Source organism: Euleptes europaea, chromosome 16, assembly GCF_029931775.1.
Source record: "Euleptes europaea isolate rEulEur1 chromosome 16, rEulEur1.hap1, whole genome shotgun sequence".
Classification (NCBI taxonomy): Eukaryota; Metazoa; Chordata; class Lepidosauria; order Squamata; family Sphaerodactylidae; genus Euleptes; species Euleptes europaea.
The window spans coordinates 30,180,571-30,204,503 of NC_079327.1; the positions used below are offsets into that span (position 1 = coordinate 30,180,571).

The following is a 23,933-nucleotide window of genomic DNA, read 5'->3' on the forward strand; positions in this document are numbered from 1 at the left end:
TTACCCAATGTGTCTTTGAGATTTTTAACCAAAGAGCCCTTCTTCAAGCTGTTCTTTCGTTCAACATAATTTGATGGCACGTATCCGGTTTTGTTGGCTGCATTTCTTACCCTCCACCACGTTTTGGAATCATCTAGCAGCCAGAGGCGTTCATTCTTCTTTATGTCGAGTTCTTGGTCCTGTTGTGCAGTGTAATCCCACTTTGCTATAACAATAACTTCTTCTGTCATCTTTCATGGAGTCTCTCTGTCATAAAACAAATACATTCATTGAAACACTGAGCATACTCCTCCACTACGGTCCTAACATTAAAAAGCCAGAAGCATAAAACATCTTAAAACAGTAGTGTTTAACTGTGTTGATGTTTTCCAGTATGATATATTTCTGCTCAGCTTTAATTTTACTTGTTTTATTGAAAACTTCTTTGAGCAGCTAGGGAACGCAGTAGAGAAATATAGTGAATAAATCGGAGCGCACTTGCAAGCCACAGCACACCCACTTTACCTTTGAGACCACATTAAACCACCTTTGCAGGTTTCTTCATGAAAAACACTGCTTCTGTTAAAGAAGCACAAATCTTGCCACAACTGGTCCAGAAAAAAAGTCTCAACCTTTCCAGAGACTTCATTTAAGAACTTCATTTATTTATTTTTTAACCGCTCAATTTGCACATGAGAACTAGAATATCACAGACGGCATGTCCATTTTGTACATGACTTTCCAACTGCATGCTTTTTAGAGGAAACTTATCTGGCCACTTTATATTTGTAGAACTTTGGTGCTTAATTATTCTAGACTACTGTTCCAAGGATGATCATTGTCCCTGTGATACCGGGGTACAGAGGCGCAACGGTAACATTATTTCAGAATGATACAGACACAGCGGAAACAAGCTGCAACTGCAACCAAGAGTTATTGACAAACTGACATTGCAACATTAAAACTAGTAGCTAAAATGGCTTATTTTTTTCTGAACTTACCCTTGAAGATGAAATAGTTTGCCAGCATCCCTTAATATTTGCCAGAATTCTGTGTCTCACCTTTCCTGTTCACTTTTGCCACTACCTTCACTTAACTTCTCTGTCATGCTTTAGCAACTTTCGTCATAATATGCTGTTTGTTTTTTCTCTTCAGAAGAAGGAGAAGGAGGAGGAGGAGGAGTTGGCTTTTATATGCCGGCTTTCTCTGCCACTTAAGGGAGTATCAAAACGGCTTACAATCACCTTCCCTTCCTCTCCCCACAACAGACACTCTGTGAGGAAGGTGGGGCTGAGAGAGCTCTGACAGAGCTGTGACTTGCCCAAGGTCACCCAGCTGGCTTCATGTGTAGGAGTGGGGAAACCAATCCAGTTCACCAGATTAGCCTCCGCTGCCCATGTGGAGGAGTGGGGAATCAAACCCAGTTCTCCAGATCAGACTCCACCACTCCAAACCACTGTTCTTAACCACTACACCACGCTGGCTCTCTTGAGTAGTGAAATGTTACAATGAGTGGTGGAACTGACTTATGATGACTCCATAGGGTTCTCAATCAAGTGGCAACTGACTTATGATGACTCCATAGGGTCCTCAATGTAAGAGACGTTCAGAGGTGGTTTGCCGTTGGCTGCCTCTGCATAGCAACCCTGGACTTTCTTGGCGGTCTCCCATCCAAGTACTAACCAGAGCCAATCCTGCGTAGCTTCTGAGATCTGACGAGATCAGGCTAGCCTGAGCCAACCAGGTCAGGGCAACAATACAATACACAGAATCAAAAGGCAGTGGTTGATCCAGAATCCCATAGGACAACAATTTTCTTCAGACTGCAGGAAGCGTAACAGCCTGCCGACACTTCCTCAGATGAACTAGAGGGAGATGGCAGGGTGAGAGCATAGGAGCAATCCCAGCAGGCAGAATACAGTGAAAGGAGTGAAGAGCAGGAAGTCTCACCGGGTCTGCAGCCTGGCAGCCCAGGAGAACCAGCTGTGTCTGGGATTCAGCTACAGATGGCATCACCTGGAAGGTTACCAAGACCACTCGTACAGAAACGGTGAAAGATCAGGGCAACGACAGAAAGCTGTTGGAAAAGTGCAAGGCTACAAGCTCTGCATAGAGCACTCAGTGACGATGCAACTGGGAATGTCTGAACGCCTAATAAGCAACAGTTGGTCTGCATTAAGATAGGGCCTTTTTAGGCAGGCAATGAGTTCAGCGCTGGGTGGAAGCAACTCATCCGTTTGTAGCCACCTTGTCTCTCTGTTATTCTCTGGACTCCTGTTACCCTGACCTCGGAACTCAACTTGACCTTAAATTTGGATTGCCCCTCTGCTTAGGAATTGGACTTGAACAGCACTCTACCTGACCTCAGACTGGTTTCCTGATTACGCTACCTGCCTCTGGCCCTTGTATCTGCCAGCATTCCGGGAAGTTGTAAAGTTTAACTCACTATCTAAACATGCTTTACACCTATTATGACTGGATGAGACTGTTTATTACATAAGCTGTTTTCTATTTTAAACGTTTATTTTACCCACCTCTCAGGAAAAAAACAAAACTAAGATATGTGTGCCAAAATAGCATAGGGTGCAGCAGTTTGTAGTGTGCACTCTCTCTCTCTTTAGTACTGGGCATATTCACAATTTTGCTTGTTGAAAACTGAGGCATTCACACTTCCAAACTCCATAAATATACCAAATACTAAAATTCTATATGCTAATTTATAAATTATGCATTTATGCTGTTTAAGCAGTAAAACCAGTTTAGGTTTGAGAGGAAAGTATTGCATGTACTTCAGATTCTCCCCAAATTTCTTTTCCTCCCAAGAATCCACCCACCAGTGGACTCCAAATTTCTAAGTTTTACATCTCTACCTCCAAGGCAGCCTAAAGCTGAAAGTACTCTTCAATAACAAAGTGACAAAATGGTAAAAAAAAGGGAAAATAACAGGCAGATAAAACGGCGGATTAATGAAAATATTTTCAGGATTAGTACAAAGCAGAGAGTCACTGAGCTAGAAAAGTGACAGAACAAAAACAAACATACATAATCCTGCATGTGCTGTCATAGGCAGCCAGCTGGTCCAACAGAAAACAATTTCAAAGCATCAGTAAAATATCTTTTTATTTGGAGCAACTAAAAACTCACTAAATAGTAAATTCTTCAATGGGATGGATGTACAATATTATTACCATCATCATATGGGGGAAAGAGAGATGTTTCAGGGTAAGATGGAAAGCCTAAATCTGTAATTTGCAATAGTTTAAGATGACGCAAGGGAGGGTTTGGTAGATTTACTTTGTTTAGGTCACCCCTGCTGAAGAAAGATCTCGGGTAGCACCCAAGGATGCGGGGGGGGGGGGGGAGAGGAAGAACCAAGGAAGAAAACATTATTTCAATCTGCTTTGAGCTTGAGCTGAAATACACAGATCCGTTGCAAGGCGAAGAGCAAATAAAATGTGAAGCAATCCTTTAAATGACGAAATTGGAGATTAAGGTTTGGTGGCACAATGGGTATAATTTCTAGCCTGCTGAAGAGTTATGCTTTTTAGCAGATGTTTAGCTTTCTCTGTGTCTCTGGATAAACAAATATACACAACCCACAAAAGTGCCTACACAGAAAAAGAATGGATTGTGGAACGGGATAAACAGCTGTACTCCATTCACTAACTGTTCTCATTTTAAAATGCTTCCCTGTGAGCGTTGTACAAGGGCAAAGCACAGTTTCTAAATAAAACTAACCCCCTATAATCACAAAATAGACAAACTACAGGTCAATAACATGTTTTAGCCAGAGGGAGATTACAGTTCAGCCTGATCTGGATGCTCTTATACTGTTAATGTACATTTAGATTAATTCAAATTATTTTGAACACGGACAGTCGAAATGTTCCAATATCAACAACTACTGTGTCAGCATAAAGCCTTGCCAGATTATCACCAGCCAGGGCAACCAAAGGTGAGAAAACACTCTGCTTTCTCTTTACCAATTTAAGTGGGAAAAAACCTTTCCAGTTCAATTAATAAATTACTTCCTAAATATTAAATGCCTTAATAAAATAGTCTCCAGCACCCTAACGTCTGCCCAATGGAGCAGAAAGAACGGATCTTATTTTTGACACCATGCTGAACTACAGAGGTGCTCAAGAAATTGGCTGTTCCATGCCTTCTAAGCACAGCCCAAACAAAAGCTACTTCAACAACTTCTAAACCCAGAATATTACCTCCAAACCCAGTTCCCAGCACCCTCTGTTCTACCCACTTTATCACATAACCCAGTTGTGCCTTCTTACCAAGGGAGAGAAGTGAGAACTGGAGCTGCTCTATGGGAAAACAATGTTCTTTACAGACCTGATTATGGTGTTGCATGGAGAATATGTGACAAAAGTAAAGAGCAACAGGCAGAACGTAAGAACCTGGTCCCAGAATCTTAGTGCTACCAGTGTCTATCTCATTTCTAGACAAAGATGCTCAAAGATAAATTATTTTTCATATTAGTGCACAGAACTCTTAGGTATAGTTAAACAAATTCTTAATTTATACCAACATAGCCCAACTTTAGCTTGGTACAGACATCTGGCCTTTTCCCTTCCTCTCCCTCCCTCCCCTCTTTTCCTTACTTGTCTTTTCCTACCCTATCTTATGCCCATCCATTAACATCTTGTGGCTCCCCACACTGGGTAAGCTTGGTTTCTCTGAACCCGGAAATAGCAACATCATCTGAGAGTCATGATCAGGGCGCCATTATTGTTTATTAATAATCTAATGTTTTAATTATTTAGATAGCATAGAATTACAATTAAAATAATAAATACTGTTAGCCGCCCTGAGCCTGGCTTTAGTTGGGAAGGGCGGGATAAAAACATAATAAAATAAAAATAATAATTCTGGTATACATTCCATCTTTAACTGTGGTTAAGCAGTGTGTTGGCCCAATCGTTAAATAGGGATAAAATGAACCATGGTAGCCTTAAACCAGGATATGAAACTAGTCTGAGGCTGAAGCAAGAAAATAATTTAGAGGCGAACTCGTTAGTACAGGAATAGAAGACATTTAATACAGCATCAACTAAGTCCTACATGATAAGTATGCGAGTGCACACTTCGCTCCTAAATCATCTTAACGGAAAAGTTAACCCATAGACCTTGTCTTCAGTACAGCACATCTAAAGGCACACAACTGCATGATTATGAGATCTATTCCCTTGATCCCACAGCACTGAAGATATGTGAAGGAACTGAACACACAGCCCTAATCGCATAAATACAGCAAAACAAATACCTCATTCCATTGCACAAGTACAACATTTATCTGTGCAGTATGTTAGGCTACCATATGAACGCTTTACTTGCATGACTTTATAAGAGGAAATACAAAAGAAAGATCTTTTATTCTATCACAGTTACAAGATGAAGTTACAAGGAGATGATGACTTCTCTTATCCCATCATTTATCATAGTATGACACCATTACAAAATTAAAACTATCACCCAAATTTTACAATATGGTTCAGTCAGATAAATCATATCAAATATCATACCTTGTTTGCATTTTCTCTGAAATACAGGTGCTGATTTCTTTAAAAAACAGGTTTCTGATGTAACCCACACCTGCTCTCCTATCCAGTGTGCAATTCATCTGATAAAAGATACAAAATACAACCACTACAAAAAAAATTACACATCCTCTGCTTGATCTGAACTGCTTACAGGAAACCTCAACTTAGTTTGTTTTCTGAGGCAATGGAATATCTATATAGCTTTCTTGCAGCACAAAAACAGTCTATTGCATGCACTCCTATCTGAAAAGTGCCCATAATCAAAGGAAAATCTGAAAGGAGCACTTTGTTATTTATGTCAAATATCAAACACTGTGCCAAATATATTTGGGAACTTTCACACAGCCCAAATAATGCACTCTCAATCCACTTTGAAGGTGGGTTTTACTGTGTGAACTGGCAAAATCCACTTGTAAACGATTGTTAAGGTGCACTGAAAGTGGATTGAAAGTGTATTATTTGGGCTGTGTGAAAGTGCCACTTGTTTGTATTGGTTTTCTGAAATGCCAATACGGATTTTTTTTTTGGGGGGGGGAGTTTACTGATGTCAACTTTAACCCACTTTAACCCACATCTGCTCTTCTATTGTTATCGTCACCATTCAGTGATAGAACTTCTGTAAAATCTGAACACAGCACTTTTTTTCATTTGATTTATTTTTTAGAAAGGATAACCAATTATTTTAACACATATTCCCACAACTGGCATAAACTAGTCGGGCAGCAGTGTCTTTCCCCTGACCAAATATGTATTTTCAGCCAGGAGTTGCAAGGCAGTAATATGCAATACAAGTTACCAAGTAGTCAAACATGTACTGGATGTCAAGAAGGCAAAAAGACAGATTCCACGCAAAAGACAAAAAGGTATTAACAGCCTCCCCAAACACAAAATACTACTCGACCAAGAAAACAATTCTATAGGTCACAGCAGCTAGAAGCATTTTGCCTCCATACAATCCGGCAAAAGCACCGCTTTGCTGCCCACAACACAAGAGTGGAGTTCCCTTCACAGTGTTTATGGTACACCTGAGATCAGTTGAACTTAAAATGGCAGTCTGCCTCTGTAAGAGCTTCCGGTGAGGAGACCGTCTAACATGCCACAATATTGCTCATAAGATTACGAGTCTGCCTTCGTCAATATGCTTCTCTAGAGAAACAGCAATGTCGTTAGGTGGTTCCCCCCACCCCTTCAGAGGGAAACACTGAAAAATGTTTCAGAATTTTATTTCAAGCCAGAGATCCAGCTCAGTCTTGGCAACGTTTACTATACCACAGCTTCTCCCCCAATGATGGAACCTGTTAACTTCACAGGAGAAGAAATCTGACGTGTTTATCTTGACATGGGATCACCATCAGCAGGAATATACCCCCAATGCCCAACCTGCAATACTTGAATTAACAGGGCAGCCCTACGAAGGCTATGTCTGCAGCTCCCATATTATCCCTTCCAGCACTGAGAGATTGACTTCTTCAAGGCTAGGAAAATATAAACAGTTTTCCTAATGTTCCTCCGCCTTAAACAAGTTTTTTTCCTGTATTAAACTACAATTCTATCTGCTGCTGCAGAACAGGGAATCCTCAGGGCAGCAATGACACCATGACAATGTAACATGTACCAGTCATGGGGGTCCAGCTAAGTACTAAACTAAAAGGCTTTTAGGGAGGAGGAATCCATGCAGAATGTCTGTGGACTGACGAATGGCCTCATTCTATCTGTCAAGTCACCACTGCTGAAAAAGTACACTGAGAAATATCAAACAGCCACCGCCCCACCCCCCAATTCAGGCTCCTAATATTCCTTTCATGTTCTCAAGAAATTTTAAAAAATCTTCTAGGGAAACAATAAAGTGCCATAAAAATCTATAGGCAGAAGTGGAAAAAATGCTGGTTTCTATAGTCTTCATCATCACGTTGGGCACTATCTGGTTGGTGAGGGTAAAATATGAATATGCACAAGTAGCCTAATACCCCTGGTAATAACATTTCAATCAAGCTCAACGTTTAAAAACATTAAAACCAAAACAGAAAGGAAAATCCTTTAAATTAGGTAAAAGGTAAAGGTCCCCTGTGCAAGCACCGGGTCATTCCTGACCCATGGGGTGACGTCACATCCTGATGTTTCCAAGGCTTTGTTTACGGGGTGGTTTGCCAGTGCCTCCCCCAGTCATCTTCCCTTTACCCACCTCGGAAGGATGGAAGGCTGAGTCAACCTTGAGCCAGCTACCTGAAACTGACTTCTATCAGGATCAAACTCAGGTCGTGAGCAGAGCTTGGACTGCAGTACTACAGCTTACCACTCTGCACCACGGGGCTCTTTTTCTTTTAAATTAAACACCCCTTAATTCAGGTTGTTAAAGATATCTGTGCAGTGAAGCTACATCCCAGAGTCCTCCAAACTGATAACAGAGCTCTGAATTATCTATTATAGTTGCATAAATTCTCCTTCCTTCTGCTTCTAAGGATAGCATAACACAGGATACTCTGATTTCATCTCAGTAATTACCATGAAATAGGAAGACAACAACTTACTGGGGACACATAGTCAGCTGGATGGTGAAACCCAAGTTCTGAACCTAATTTTCCCATATGTACACCCAACACTCTAGGCCACTACATCACAGAGACTTTGCTTCTGCCTTAACGGCAACACACTAAGCTCTAATAAAGTAGCTGTTTTCCATTATAGCACTGTATTGTATTCTCCCGGACCATGTAAAGTTATAATTTGTGTTTAAAGGAAGGAAAGGCAAGACAGTCTTTTCCTATCAAGGATGTGTCAGATGAGCTATGATTTCTCAGCATGACTCCCCTAACAAAACATTACCTGAATAAGTGATTTTCCAACTTAACTCAGCTTGCTCTTGGTTGTTTTGAAGGACAGTATTCAAAAATTCTTTGGATTTTTTCCCCCTTTACTTTGGAAATTACAGTTTCTTATTCAGTGCTGCGCCGCTGTAACAACAAAGCATCTCTGATGGGACAAGGAAAGACAAATAAGGACACATTTTTATCTGATACTTAATTCCACACTCAGGGGAGGTTTTTAAATACTCTGTTTAAAAATTATTATGAAACTGTTAAGTAAAAACAAAGCAGGAGAGGCTTAAAACATAGCCATCAATTACTAAACCTTGCTCCTGTAGGATTCAGGCTGTGAAAATGTCCCCCGCCCAAAAAAAGGAATTTTACAGTTTGCTGACCTCAAGGTAAGTAGTCAAATGCCTCTTTTTTCTTCACAACAATTCTAGAGAAGAAAAGTGTATACTCTTTTTGTGTGTGTTTTATTCACCGCATTAATTAATTTTTCCACAACTACACAGACTGGAAAGCGGATGACTTGCTATCATCTTGAAGTTACTGTTCCTGAAGAACACAACTGGACAAAGAAAAAGGTGTAACAGCTGCCAGAAAATGCAAGTCCTCTTTGTTCTAAGGGTCTTGAATATTCTAGAAACAGAATTTGAATTCACTCCCCTTTGAGTGAAACAATCTAATCCTTATACCACATTCGCTTTCCCACAACAATTACACATGCTTACCCAATTAAATGCAAGGTTCATCACTCGACATTAGGGGTCCCCAACCTTTTAGAGCCTGCGTGCACATCTGGGCACAGCAACAAAATGGCTGCCACAGGAGCTGGAGCCAGCCACAAAATGATTGTTATAGCTTAACGTCATTAACAGTGTAGATCCTTGTGCTGTGTTGGCAGCTGCTGCAAAAGCAACATTAAAAAAAAAATCTGCATAGCCAATTAAATCTCCAATAGTCAATCAGACAGCTTGCTGGGCAAAAGCCCTACCTGGCCCCATCCACTTCCCAAAAACACTTGGCAGGCATCACAAAAGTTGTCAGCGGGTGCCATAGCACCCACAGGCACCACCCACGTTGGGGTGCCAACCACATGATTTCCACCAACATTATTCTTCAGAACTGTACTTCCCCTACAGTTAAGAGTTTTTGGTTTCATCCTGCTAGAAAAGCTAAGAAGCACAACAACAACAACAAATTGCAAGTAATTTTCAGTAACAAAAATAAATAAATAAAGTAATCTTAGGTATAAAACAAACCTAAATGTTCAAAATACCTTGTAAAAAAAAAAGCACAGAAGCTTTAGAAAAAGATAAATGACAGCAGAATTCTGTTGCAGCAAGCAAATCTCTCAGAAGCAGCAGAAAAATCTCCCACTCAGACTCTGTGTAAAAATATCTCAACCTGCTCTAACCTTTGAAGAGTAGAAAAGGCTAAGGCTGACAACTGCTACCAAATATGAAAGGGGATGTCAGCACATTCAATAGGCCTAGAAAAGCTTGTTGGAAAAAATCCATCAATGGAGTATTAGAAGAGGCTGTACTTCGCTCCCCTGGACTAGAAAGGGGGCACGAACTTAGCAAAAGAAAGAAATGTAGATTGAAGAACAGTGAAGGGCACCCTCTGTCTTCAGAAAATAACCTGTAATTTGAAAATGTTGTTTGCAATGTAGTCAACTACAGAATCATTGCCAGTGTCCTAAGGGTGGCATCTTCCTGTTGCTCAAGATTAACTGGCCAGACTCAGACCATCTAGGAAACATCTCTGCCTGCAATATTCACAAACAGCAACCTCAGCTGCTTTCAGCGCAGCAAAGAAGTACAGCAGAACCAAGAGATAAATACCTTTTCCAACTCAAGGCTGCTTGTTTCCAGTCACACCTAGCCCATCTGTCACTCCCCGCTGGGTTACAAAAAAACAATTGTGTTCCTGCAGGTGGCCTGGTGAAGGGGCACCGTCTCAAGATACCAACTATGAAGACATTTGCCTTCCACTTTTATACCAAGGGTGGGGCAGAGTTCAGTCTCAGCCAAGTCTTAGGGATGTGTTTTTTCATCCATCCTGACAACTCAAGGCTAGCCTCAGTTAAAGGAGGGCTGGATTAAAGCAGGCAGGAGTGAGGTCCAGAATATGCAACTAGTAAAAGGTTAGGATAGGAAGGGCAATTCCACAGGTGGAGGAATTTAGAACAAAGAGCATCCATTTTGAAGATGTACCACGATAAAGGATGTTGATAAAGAAAGAAATAAGAACTGCACTGACAGACAGCTGTAGCTCCTTCACTGGCACGAAGAAAAGAAAAGACAAAGCAAGGAGAACACTCCTTGGCCAAGTATCAGAGAGCAGGAAGAAGATAACTGATTACTGGGAGGGAGAAATCTATTTGCATTTTTCTGACTTTCCATTTCCCCAACCCCATTGTCACCCTACACAAACTGATGAGCCTCCAAGACATACAAGTACTACTTCTGTTTTTGCATAGCATCATTACCTACAGTTACCCTAGGCTGGAGGGGGCAACCTCCTGCCCCTGCTGGCTCTCCTCCGCTCTCGCAGTGGGAGAAGACTGGAAGAGGAGATGGCACAGATGCAGCAATATCAGTTCCAGTCACCATGTACACAACACTCCAGGAATTTCCCCATAGAGATTGGGGGAATTCCTAGAACCGGGGGGGGGGGGGGAGAGATCCAGAAGTAACACTGCTGCATCAGCAATGCTTTCTTTCCAAAGCTCCACCCTCTAAAAGCTCCCAGCAGTTGCCAGTGCATTTAGAAATGGAGTTCCAACATATAATTTATTTCTTTATTTAAAACATTTTTATGCCATCTTTCCACCCAATCAGGGTCCACAAGGCAACACACATAAAAAACATTAAAACATTTAAGGAGTTAAAATCATAAAATGGTTCAATTAAAACACATAACATGGGAAGGAGAGCCAATAACTGTTACTGGGGGTATGCCAGATGAAACAAAAAAGTCTTCACCTCCTGGTGAAACACACTGATATAAAGTAACAGATGAACCTCCCTGGGGAGGGAATGCCACCGTTTTGGTGCCATAGTTGAGAAGGCCCTTTCTCGGGTTGCCACCCATCTAGCTTGAGCGTGAGCAACTGAAGAAGGGCCTCTGAAGATGAACGGAGTGTACAGTTAGGTTCATATGGGAGGGGGTAGTCCTTAAAGTATGTTGGACCCAGGCTATAAAGGTAAAGGTCCCCTGTGCAAGCACCGGGTCATTCCTGACCCATGGGGTGACGTCACATCCCGACATTTACTAGGCAGACTTGTTTGCGGGTGGTTTGCCAGTGCCTTCCCCAGTCATCTTCCCTTTACCCCCAGCAAGCTGGGTACTCATTTTACCGTCCTCGGAAGGTTGGAAGGCTGAGTCAACCTTGAGCCGGCTACCTGAAACTGACTTCCGTCGGGATCTAACTCAGGTCGTGAGCAGAGCTTGGACTGCAGTACTGCAGCTTACCTCTCTGTGCCACGGGGCTCAGGCTGTACAACTCTTTAAAGGCTTTGATTTAAGCCTGGAAGCAAACTGAAAGCTAGTGTAGATGGAACAAGACAGCAGTGATATGGTCCCTACAACCCACTCCAGTCAACACTCGGGCCACAGCATTCAGTACAACTGTCGCTTCTGGACAGCACATTGTTACCTGGGCATGCAACACAGTGGCAAGATCTTCACTGCCCCTGAAGGACCACAGCTGGCTCTCCAGTGGAAGCTGGTGAAAGGCATCCTGGCCACTGCTACCACCAGTTTATCCAACAGGAGGCCCAGGTTCAAGAGCACAGGATTAAATTCAGCTTGTTAGCCCTCAACCATTCCAAACCTTCTTCCAGGCACCTGTTCAGTTTCCACAACCTCCCTGGGATCTGCTGGTAGTGCAAGATAGAGTTGAGAGTCACCTGCATATTGGTGACAACTCAGGCCAGATCTCTGGATGACCTCCCCTAGTAGATGTTGAAAAGCATGGGGGACAAGATGGAAGCTTGGGGAAACGCAAAGACCAAAGTCCAAGGGGCAGAGCAGAGGTCCCCCAGCATTACACTCTGAAACCTACCCTTGAGGTAGGACCAGAACCACTACAAAACAGTGCCTCCCCAAATGTGATCCAGAAGGATACCATGACTGATGGTATCGAAAGCTGAGATGTCTAGAATTAACAGGGTTGCACTCCCTCTGTCCATCTCCTAGCACATGTCATCTGCCAGGGCAATCAAGGCCATTTCAGTCCTATAACCAGGCCTGAAACCAGACTGGAATGGATCTAAACAATCCACAGACTCATCAGGTTGGGATTTAGTGAATTATTTTGCCCAAGGTAACCAGGTTAGCTTCCACAGCTGAATGGGGATTTGAACCTGGATCTCCCAGATCCTAGTCCAACACTCTAATCACTACACCACACTGGTTCTTGGCATATAATTGATTTATATTGTTTAAGTCATTATCAGTAATGAACTTTGGATCTGAGGGAGTGATCTGACTCAATTTGTTCTATTGACACCTCTCTCTCATAGCTATAGTACCACATGATCTTGTGTGCATGTAAAGGATATGGGAAAGCAGGATGATCTTCTTGAAGTATTAATGCCTTGCTATTGCACACATTTCAAACATCTGGATTTGTACCAGAAAATTTCCTGGAATCACCTCATATGACTCATTTCTTCTTTCTGTTCTGCATTTTCCCTCATTGCACAAAGGGAGAGGTCTGACTGAGACAATTCAAATAACTGGAATTATGTGCATGAAACTTTACACGCTACAAGTTTTTCTGACCTCGTTTAGAATGCTACGCTCTAGTACTAGCTGGAACTATTCAGTCAAAATACTGACATCTGGTCTATCCTCCCAAAGTTCAGAATGTACAGAGGTCCATTAAACTTGGGTTCTAAGATACTTGAAAGAAAACTGTGTATATAAACACTTTAAATAAATCAAAATAACAGGAATTTATACTGAACTTCTCTCATGAAATGATTTCTAGATAGACTATAATTCTAACTGAGCAAGGACTTCTGTTTCATCAGCACTTTAAAGAGTATATATTTTCTCAACAGAATTTCAAATATATTTTCTCAACAGAATTTACCTACACAGCTGTCATAAACAATAAGTTTTAAAGTTAACCAAATCCATCATTAACAGTTATTTCATAAAGTATAACACTATTTTTCCCAATTGTATCAATACAGCTGATGTATAATCACGAATATAAGTATGTAAAATGTAGCATAAAGGATATGCGTTTGCACATGATTTTAAATGAGTTAGAAACAATTAAGAACATAAGATGAGCCCAGCTGGATCAGACCAGTGGTCCGTCTAGTCCAGCATGCTGTCACACACATTGGCCAACCAGTTTCTCTGGAGGTCCAACCACAAGGCACAGAGACCAAGGCCTTCCCCTGATGTTGCCTCCTGCCTCTGGTATTCAGAGGTTGGCTGCCTCTAAACATGGAGGTTCCCTTTAGTCACCATGGATAGTAGCCACTGATAGACTTGTCCTCCATGAATCTGCAAATCCCATTTTAATGTCATCTACGCCTGCGGCCATCACTTCATCCTCTGGCAGTGAATTCCACATTTTAATCACTCACTGCATAAAGAAGTATTTCCTTTTGTCCGCCCTGAATCTACTGCCCATCCGCTTCATTGGACGCCCTCAAGCTCTAGGATTTTGGGTAAGGGAGAAAAAGTTCTCGTCAGTTCTCTCCACCCTGTGCATAATTTTATAACCCATTATCATGTCTTCCCTTAGTTATCTCTATTCTAAACTGAAAAGACCCAGACTTTTCAGCCTTTCCTCACGGGGAATGTGCTCCAACCTCCTTATCATCTTGATTGCCCTCTTCTGTATTTTTTTTCCAGCTCTGCGACGTCCCTTTTGAGAACTGGTGACCAGAACAATAAACAGTATTCCAATTGAGGCCCCACCATAGATCTATACAGAGGCATGATAATATCGGCTGTTTTATTTTCGATCCATTTCCTAATAATCCCTAGCCAAATTTGCCTTTTTCACCGCTGCAGCACATTGGGTTGATAAGTCACTTTCACTGACCTATCTACTACGATCCAAAGATCTTTCCCCCTCTGTCTCAGCAAGTTTAGACCCTATTAGCCTATACTTGAAATTGGGATTGTTTTTTTGTTGTTGTTACAATGTGCATCACCTTACACTTACCAAAACTGAACTTCATTTGCCACATTGTCATCCACTCACCCAATTTGTGGAGATCCGCCTGGAACTCTTCACAATTATCCTTGGTTTTCACCATCTTGAATAATTTAGTATCATCTGCAAACTTGGCACTACTCAACCCTAGTTCCAGAGCATTTATGAACAAATTAAACAGTACCAGTCCCAATACCAATTCTTGTAGAACCCCACTGCGACTTCCCTCTGTTGTGAGAACTGTACATTTATTTCTACTCTTTGAGCCCAATCCTGAAGGGGGGGGTGTAGATCAGCGGTGGCCTGGAGCGGCGGAGCCATGCTGCTTCTCGGTGGCTTCCCAGCTGCCACAGAGCCTAAAAAAGCATTTAAAAAATAAAAATAATAAAAACAGGGGAAATGCCCCATTGAAACCAGCAAGGCTGCGCCATGAAAAAAAGTAGTGCAGCCCTGCTGCCGCTCAAGGGGGTGTTCCTGGGGCAAAAGGGCTGTGGAGCTGCCTAAAGGTAGCTTCACCCATGGGAACGCCACCCCACACACACTGGTGCAGGCTTTCCCCTCTGGGAAGGAAAGCTTTCCCTTCTGGGAAAGCCTTGCCAGTATGGCCAGGGGGTGTCTTGTACCCTGTCATGTTTGTCCCCGCGACAGCATAGGTGCCATCTTATTCTGTGATAAGCAGGCACCTACGCTGGCTCCAAAGGAACTTCGTCCCCCCTTTCAGGAATGGGCTACCCGCTTCCTGTCATTTAACCAATTATTGATCCGACTAAATTTTCCAGCCCCTCTAATCCGTCCTTTTATCCCAAGACTGGCAAGTTTATTCAGGAATCTTTGGAGAGGTACCTTGCCCAAAGCCTTGTGAAAGTCCAAGTATCTAATGTCTACTGGGTCACCATTATCTACACATGCTAGTTCACTTTCTCAAAGAACTCCAAAAGGTTAGTGAGGCAGGAGTTCCCTTTGTAGAAGCCATGCTGATTTTCCCTCAGTAGGCTCTGTTTCTTTATGTGCCTAATAATTCTATCTTTGATTACAGTTTCCACTAATTTGCCTGTAACAGACATTAGGCTAACTGGCCTGCAATTTTCTGGTTCCCCTCTGGACTCCTCCTTAAAAATTGGTGTAACACTTGCTACTTTCCAGGCTTCTGGTACAGTGGCTGAATTTAGTGATAAGTTACATACACGGGTTAGTAGATCAACAGTCTTAGATCTAAGTTCCCAAAGAACTCTTAGATGTATGCCATCAGGACCTGAAGACTTACTGGTTTTTAATTTCCACAATAGGTCTAGAACTTCATCTCTTCATCACTTCAATTTGATTCAGTTCTTCATACTCCCTTCCTGAAAACACTGGCTGTGGCATGAGTACATACCCCACACTTTCCACAGTGAACATGGATGCAAAAAATTCATTGAGCTTCTTTGCCATCTCCCCATCTTCGTTTAGCAATCCCTTTATTCCTTGGTCATCCAAAGGCCCAACTGCTTCTCTGGCTGGTTTCCTACTACAGATATATTTAAAGAAATGTTTATTGTTTGTGTTGATGCTTTTAGCAAACTGCTCAAATTCTCTTTTTGCATGCCTAATTATTCATTTGCATGGAGCCTGTGGCCCCTTCTGTTCAATTAATTGGGGCAGACCTTCCACTTTTAAAAAGAAAACAGAGTTGCACTTACCTGTAACTGCTGTTCATTGATGTCTTCGGTGCAGACACACATGTGGGACTGCGCCTGCGCGCAGGCCTGCCGCCGGAAAAAATTCAATAGCCTTAGTCCTCCACCGGGGATGCCCCTCCCTCACAGGCGGGGCCGGCCTTCGCGCCGTGCAGCCCGCATGCTACTGGGCGGGGCATCCCCTTCCCTCCTCAGTTCCTTCTCCGCCGCCGACCAAGACTGGAATACACGAACCAGCTATAACTTAATCCCTTCATTTAATAATTTGTTTCTCTTCTTTTCTTTTCTTTTCTTTTTTTTTTTTTAGGTCGACAGCGGGGTCGGAAGGGAGGGATGTGTGTCTGCACCGAAGACATCAATGAACAGCAGTTACAGGTAAGTGCAACTCTGTTTTCATCTTCTGTCTTCGGTGCAGCCCCACGTGTGGGATATTAGCAAGCTTACCCAGTAGGTGGTGGGGTCGACTCAGGAAAAAAGGGTCTGCAGAACTGCTCTACCCACTGCTGCATCCTTCCTGGCCTGCAGGTCCAGAGCGTAGTGCTTCACAAAGGTGTCTTCCGAAGACCACGTCGCCGCTCTGCAGATGTCGCCCACAGGAACTTTTCTATGGAGAGCAGCAGAAGAACCCTGCGCCCTGGTGGAATGCGCCCTAATGCCCAAGGGGCATGTCACCTTCGCCTGTTTATAGGCTATTCTAACCGCCGTGACCACCCACCTCGCTATAGATTGGGCTGAGGCGGCTTTACCTTTCTTGGGACCCTGATAGCATACAAACAGGGACTTGGACCTTCTAAACTGTTTGGTACGGTCAATGTAATAAAGGAGAGCCCTTTTTACATCAAGGGTATGTAGCGTCCTCTCTGCTTGAGAGGAAGGATTGGGGAAAAACACTGGTAGAACTAAATCTTGAGCTAGGTGAAAGGAAGAGATCACCTTGGGTTTAAATCTAAAACTAGGGTGGAGGACCACCCTTTCATTATAAACCCTGAGGAAGGGGCTATCAATACGAAGGGCTGCCAGCTCCCCTACTCTCCTAGTTGATGTCACAGCCACCAGGAAGGCTATTTTAGCCGACAAGAACGACAGGTGTACCTGAGCTAAAGGCTCAAAGGGTGCTAGCATCAGTTTGGCTAGGACCAGGGAGAGTGACCATTGGGGCGTTAGTATAGGAGTAGGAGGAAATAAATTATTAAGACCCTTCAGAAAGCGTTTTGCAAGGGGATGGGAGAAAACTGTATAACCCTCCACCTTATCGTGGAAGGCTGAAATCGCAGCCAAATGTACCCTTATGGATGAGACTGCCAGTCCCCTCTTGGTTAATTCCAACAAATAATCCAAGATCTTAGGAACAGGGCAGGTAAAGGGAGAAAAACTTTCCTGATCCGCCCAGGCTAAAAATCTATCCCACTTCCTGTCATACGAATAACGAGTCGAGGGCCTTCTAGCTTGCAAAAGGACCTCCTGAACCGGCTGTGAACAACCCACTAATGAGAGGGAAGGATTCTCCACGCCATGAGGTGTAGTCTCTGTACATCGTGATGGGCCAGTTCCCCCCAGCGAAGTAGGTTCGGGTGGTCTGGAAGTGGCTTGTAATTCCCCCCCGCCAGGTGTGTAAGAAGGGTGAACCATATCTGTCTCGGCCATCGGGGTGCTATGAGAATGCAGTCGGTGTTGTCTGCAGCTATTTTCCCCAGAACTCGGGCAAGCAGGGGGAATGGGGGGAAGGCGTAAAACAGGCGGTTCGACCAAATGAGCTGGAAGGCGTCTCCCAGGGACAAGGGGTCGCTCCCCGCGAGAGAGCAGAATTCTACCGCTTTCTTGTTGCCCCTGGTCGCAAACAGGTCTATCTGAGGAGTGCCCCATTCTTGGAAAATGGGGAGGATAAACTGATCCTGTAGTTCCCATTCGTGGTTTGTGGTAAAAACCCTGCTCAAGGAATCCGCCCAGGTGTTGTGGATCCCCGCTATATGCATGGCACGTAGGTCTATGTTGTGTCTCCCAGCTATTGCCCAGATCCTCTGGGCTTCCCTGGAGAGAGGAATGGAACCTGTGCCCCCCTGTTTGTTTACATAAAACACTGTGCAGGAGTTGTCCGATTGTAAAAGTGTTCTCGAGTTCTGGAGGATATCTGAGAATGAGGTAAGAACATAACGCACAGCTCTCAGTTCTAGAAAATTAATGTGCATAGACAACTCACTAGGAGACCATCTATCCTGAACATAGTGACTCCCGCAATGACCACCCCAACCTTCCATAGAGGCGTCTGTGGTGACTGTAAAACTTGGAGTCCAAAACCCCAGAGGGATCCCTTTAAGAAGATTAGGCTCAGAGAGCCACCATTGTAGTGATCGCAGAATAGGCCTAGGGATAGACAGTCTATACCACTTGGAGTGGCGAGAGCAGTCGTAGGACCTAATGAACCAATTTTGCAGTTCCCTCATCTTAAGCCTGGCTAGAGGGGTCACTGCAGTGGTCGATGCCATTAGGCCTAATAATCTCTGTATAGAGACTACTGGTTGGTGTCTATATCTCATAAAAAGATGGACTAGCCTCTTAATGGAGGACACCCTCTCAGTGGGGAGGAATGCCCGACCTGCTGTGGAATCTAACACGGCACCAATAAACTGAGCTCTGGGAGAAGGGCTTAATTTAGACTTTTTCAAGTTGACCATCAGTCCCAACTTTGAACAGGTAGAGAGAACCAGCTGCAAATTGACGGAGAGAGACTCAGGGCTAGAAGCCGTGAGCAGCCAATCGTCAAGGTAGGGATAAATCGTGCATCCCTGGTCTCTGAGGAAGGACATAACTACCGCCATGCATTTCGTAAATACTCTGGGGGCCGTGGCAAGGCCGAAAGGGAGGACAGAATATTGAAAAAATTCAGACCCATAACGAAACATTAAGAAGTGTCGATGTTCAGGGTGGATGGAAATATGGAAGTAAGCGTCCTTCAGGTCCAAAACTGCGAACCATGTATGGGGTGAAATAAGTTCCATCACAGAGGGTAGGGAAACCATTCTGAACTTGGAAACTCGTAAATATTTATTCAAAAATCTAAGATCAATAATGGGTCTAGAGCCCCCATCCTTCTTATCAACCATAAAGATACGAGAAAAGAATCCCAAACATGGGAGGTTAACTTTTTCAACAGCACCCTTCAGAAGAAGTTCACCTAGTTGGGGTGCAAATTCTGGGAGTGGGTTGTCTGCCGCAGAACTGGCAGAGAAACAAGTAGGGATGGATTTAAACTCCAGGTGGTAACCCTGGGAAATAACCCTGAGAACCCAGGTATCAGCGCAGATAGCTTGCCAGGCCTCAGAAAACTTAGCCAACCTATTCATGAACGGTAGTCCCTCCTCTGAGGGTTGCGAAAATAGTCAGAACTTTTGTGAGGGTTGTCTCTGATCCTTGTTCTGGGGGTTAGGGTGAGAGCGTTGCTTGAAACCGTGTTTTGGTCTAGGTTGCTGATGTTGGAATTTATCCTGTGGAGGATACGGGTGAAATCTTTGAAATCTCTGGTATCTGTTGAAGGATGGGCCGAAAGATTGTTGACGATATTGAGGTTTGTCCCTCTGTTGTTGGTGAAAAGGAGGAGCTACCCCTAGAGAACGGGCGGTCTGGCGGTCCTTCTTGAGATTCGTGAGAAATTCTGTGGTAGATGAAGCAAACAGGGTATCGCCTTCAAATGGGAGATCCTCGATAAGTGATCTCGTGTCCAACGGAAGGGCAGTAGAGCGAAGCCAAGAGTGGCGACGTAGGGTGATTGCTGAAGCCATCGTTCTAGCTGCACTATCTGCAGCATGTTTGCCTGCGTTGATCTGCTGTCTCGATAAGCGAGTGGCCTCTGCTTGGATAAGACGCATGGCATTCTTAGACTCCTCTGGAAGCAGGTCAATATGGGGGGCAGCCTTCTCCCACAAAAAAAGCTGGTACCCCCCCATGATGGTTTGATAGTTGGATATACGGAAACTCAGGGCAGAGGAGGTGTATGTCCGTCTGCCCAGCTGATCGAGTCGTTTACTCTCCTTGTCGGCAGGGGTTGAATGTGGTCCCTGGCGCTGCCGAGATTGCATCTCCGTGGTCACTATGGAGGAGGGCGGAGGGTGGATTGTGAGGAATTCAGCCGACTCAGATTTTGTCCTATACAGGTTTTCCACCTTCTTGGAAGAGGCTGGTAAGGAAGCAGGTTTCTTCCAGAGAGATGTGGCTATCTCTGAGAGGCCCTCCAGTATGGGGAAGGCAGCAATGCCCGGTGTATCGGGGTAGAGACGACTAAGGATCTTGTCCTTAGGCCTATTGTCCGTTGTGGAGATATTAATGTCCAATGCTTCAGCCATCCTTATCATTTGCTCCGTCCGGAGCCTGAGATCTTCAGATGGTGAAATAGCCTCTGTGTCCCCTACCAGTTCATCTGGTGAGGGTTCTGATACATCCTCAGAGCTTTCATCCCTTGACTCTGTTTCCTCCAGTTCGGATTCCGGTCTAGGAGTGCGCTGAGTCAGAGGGGTAAATGGAGAGGGTAATTGAGGTGTATGAAGGACCACCGGTTCGCCTCTGATGGAAAGCCGTCTGAAGCGGCAGAATTCGATCCAGTCCTTGACCAACTCTGGGGAGATTGTGGGCCCAGAGGTGGAGGGAGCTGGTTGGAAAATTTGTTGTGGTACCGAGGGGGTCGGTACCATAGAGGCTGGGTCTAGCGGGTCCGGATCCGTAATCAAGAGAGGGTCCTCGAGGGGATCCAAGTCTGCTTCAGAGAAGGAGTGGAACGGCGAGTCCAGGTGAGGCGAGGGCGTCCTCGGTACCGAAGGTGGTACCGAGGGCGGTGCCGATGGTGGTACCGAGGGCGGTGCCGATGGTGGTACCGAGGGCGGTACCGGGATGGAGACGTCCGGTGCCAGGGGTCTTGGTGTCTCCGCAGGCCTCTTATACACTGGATGGCCGGAGCTAGACGGCTTGTCAAGATGTTTCGTCTTGCGTTTGTGCTTCTTATGGCTCCGGGACGGATCCGAGGAGGTCGGATCCGAGGGTCTCGGTGTCGAACTGGTACCAGGGATCGGTACCGATCTAGTCGACTGCGTGTCTCCCGGGGTCCTAGAACCCGTCGAAGGGGAGGGAGCCGAGAGAGCCTTTTTCCACAATTCGGCGCTCAGCCGGTGCGCGCGAGCATTGCGAGACCGGGTAGAGAAGCCTTGGCATATGGAGCATTTAGACACGTTGTGACCTTCGCCTAAGCAAGTTAAGCAGAGTTCATGTTGATCTGAGTGCGGTATCTTGGCCGGGCACTTCTTACAGATCTTAAAGGGGGCCTTAGAGGCCATCACGTATTCAGCTTATTTGTTAACGTCCTTTAGTTACTTATTTTATTTTTAAGTTTCTTTCTTCTTATCTTTTTTTTTTTTTTTTTTTGTAGGAAAGAGAAGGAGGGCCGGGCGCGGCCCACAGAACTTACGAACTCGGAGAGGTAAGGCAAGGAGCTCCAATCCAGGCGGCGGCAAAAAAGGAACTGAGGAGGGAAGGGGATGCCCCGCCCAGTAGCATGCGGGCTGCACGGCGCGAAGGCCGGCCCCGCCTGTGAGGGAGGGGCATCCCCGGTGGAGGACTAAGGCTATTGAATTTTTTCCGGCGGCAGGCCTGCGCGCAGGCGCAGTCCCACATGTGGGGCTGCACCGAAGACAGAAGATGAACCCTCTTTACTTTTTATACCTTCTTTGACTTGCATTGTTAACCTTGCAGGAATTATTTTAGACTTGGCAGTGCCTTTCCTAACCTGGAGAACACACTGCATCTGGGCTTCAATTAATGTGGTTTTAAATATCTTCCAAGCATCCTCTAAGGATTTGATTCTCTTGTGTTTTTTCCCTTTCAGCTTCCTTTTAACTATTTCCCTCATTTTTGTAAAGTTCCCTAGTCAGAAATCAAATGTTACAGTTTCGGACTTCAAGATAACTTTCCATTGACATGAATGCTGAACTGAATAGCGTGGTGGTCACTGTTTCCAACTGGTGCAACAATCTCTACATTTCTCACCAGGTCTTAGGCCCTGCTCAGAATCAAGTCCAAGAACACTACCCCTCTCATGTGCTCTGTGAACAACTTTTCCAATGCACAGTCATTTATGATGTCTAGGAATCTCACTTCTTCTACAGCATGACTGGAGCCCATTTTACCTAATCAATGTAAGGGTATTTTAAGTCTCCCAGTACTATAACATTATCTGTTTGTCTCTTCCTTTATTTCCTTCTCTATCTCAAGATCAGCCTCAAGGGTTTGATCAGGTGAGTGATAGTACACCCCACTTTTAAGTAGCCCTTAGGGCCCAGTATTTCCACCCATATTGCTTCTTTTGGGGAGTTAATTTCCCTGATGTTTTTCAACTTATTTGATTCTATGCCCTCTTTGATGTACAACACAACACCTCCCCAACCCGTCCCTCCCTGTCCTGCCTATAGAGCTTATAACCAGGGATGACTGTATCCCATAGAAGTTCCCCATTCCACCATATTTCTGAGATCTAAATTGCCATTGAGCATCAAGCATTTCAGCTCCCCCATCTTGGCCAGAACACTTCTAGCTTTAGCATACAGACACCTGTAATGTGTTTCCGTCTCCAAAAGAAAAAGTGGCATGTGTTGGCCATACCAGTCATATGCAGCTTATGAAATATCACTGCTTCCAGTCAGACTCTTTATCATGATTGGGATACTTATTTCCAGCTGCCAACATCTTTATATGTATGCAGCAGAAAGGTTTTTTTAAATCACAGTAAATCTCTATTATCCAACAAAGATTAAATGAAAAATCACTATCAGAGTTTAAGACAACATAGGGCTATTTTTGCCCCCGAACCGTTTTATGCTGTATCTTTAAGAGGCACTAAATTCTGAGCGTATGAACTATCTTAAATAAAATCACCTCAGTAAACAGTGTGAAAATTCCACTTTGTCAGCTGGTAGTATATTTTACCTTCTATGCATGCACCCCTCTTAATGCAGTGTTTTTTAAAAAAATCCCACATACTTCAGTAACCTAGATATTATCTAACAAATGTATGTGTATTACACCAAGGTATGATATTTACAGCAAACATTAACTCTAGCACATTTTAAGCCCTGGGTTCGTTTCAGCTCATGAATTGAGTGACAAACTCAGATAAATGGTATCTTAAGCCACAAAAATATAGTTTGAGAGAGAGAACTACCCAAGGAATAAGATGCTTGTCATATATTCTGAACTGCTAAAAATCAATATGACAGTAGTGTGCCACCCTGGGCACTTACCTCCAGGGGGGAGAGGGTCAGGTAGCTCCGGAACACAGGGAGCCAAAGGGGAAACAGGGGAAAGACGGGGGAGGAACAGACGACGCCAAGGGAACACCGCAGGGTTCCAACACTGGGCACAGAGACAAGGTAGGGAAAGATGGGAGGTGCAGAGGGATAGTATGCCAAGAGAGGACGGAGAGCGAGGTGAAGACAAGGGAGGAACAGGCGGAGGGGAGCCCCACGGGAGGTACGACACAAACAGAGCTAGAAACACCGAAACAGACAGGAGACCGAGACAAGGGAAGACGGCTGGAAACCAGAGCAGACCAAGGGGCAGCACTCACAGCCGTTACTAGGAAAGGCAGAAGGCCGGGGTGGAAGAAAAAGGGGAGTTGGGCGTGGGCCGGAGGTTGGTGGCTATGTCAGGTAATGGGCAGCCAATGTTGAAGGCCATAATAAAAAGC

At 44.3% G+C, this 23,933-nt stretch overlaps 1 protein-coding gene across 1 annotated transcript in view; it reads right to left on the reverse strand.

Annotated features, from left to right (window-relative positions):
- The window catches only part of NCK2 (NCK adaptor protein 2), a 64,999-nt gene that overhangs the window by 37,210 nt on the left and 3,856 nt on the right, over positions 1-23,933 (reverse strand). Inside the window, exon 2 of the mRNA XM_056861753.1 lies at positions 5-246. Within this exon, the coding sequence (XP_056717731.1) occupies positions 5-230 (226 nt within the window). The 5' untranslated portion in view covers positions 231-246. The remainder of the gene's footprint in view (positions 1-4; positions 247-23,933) is intronic.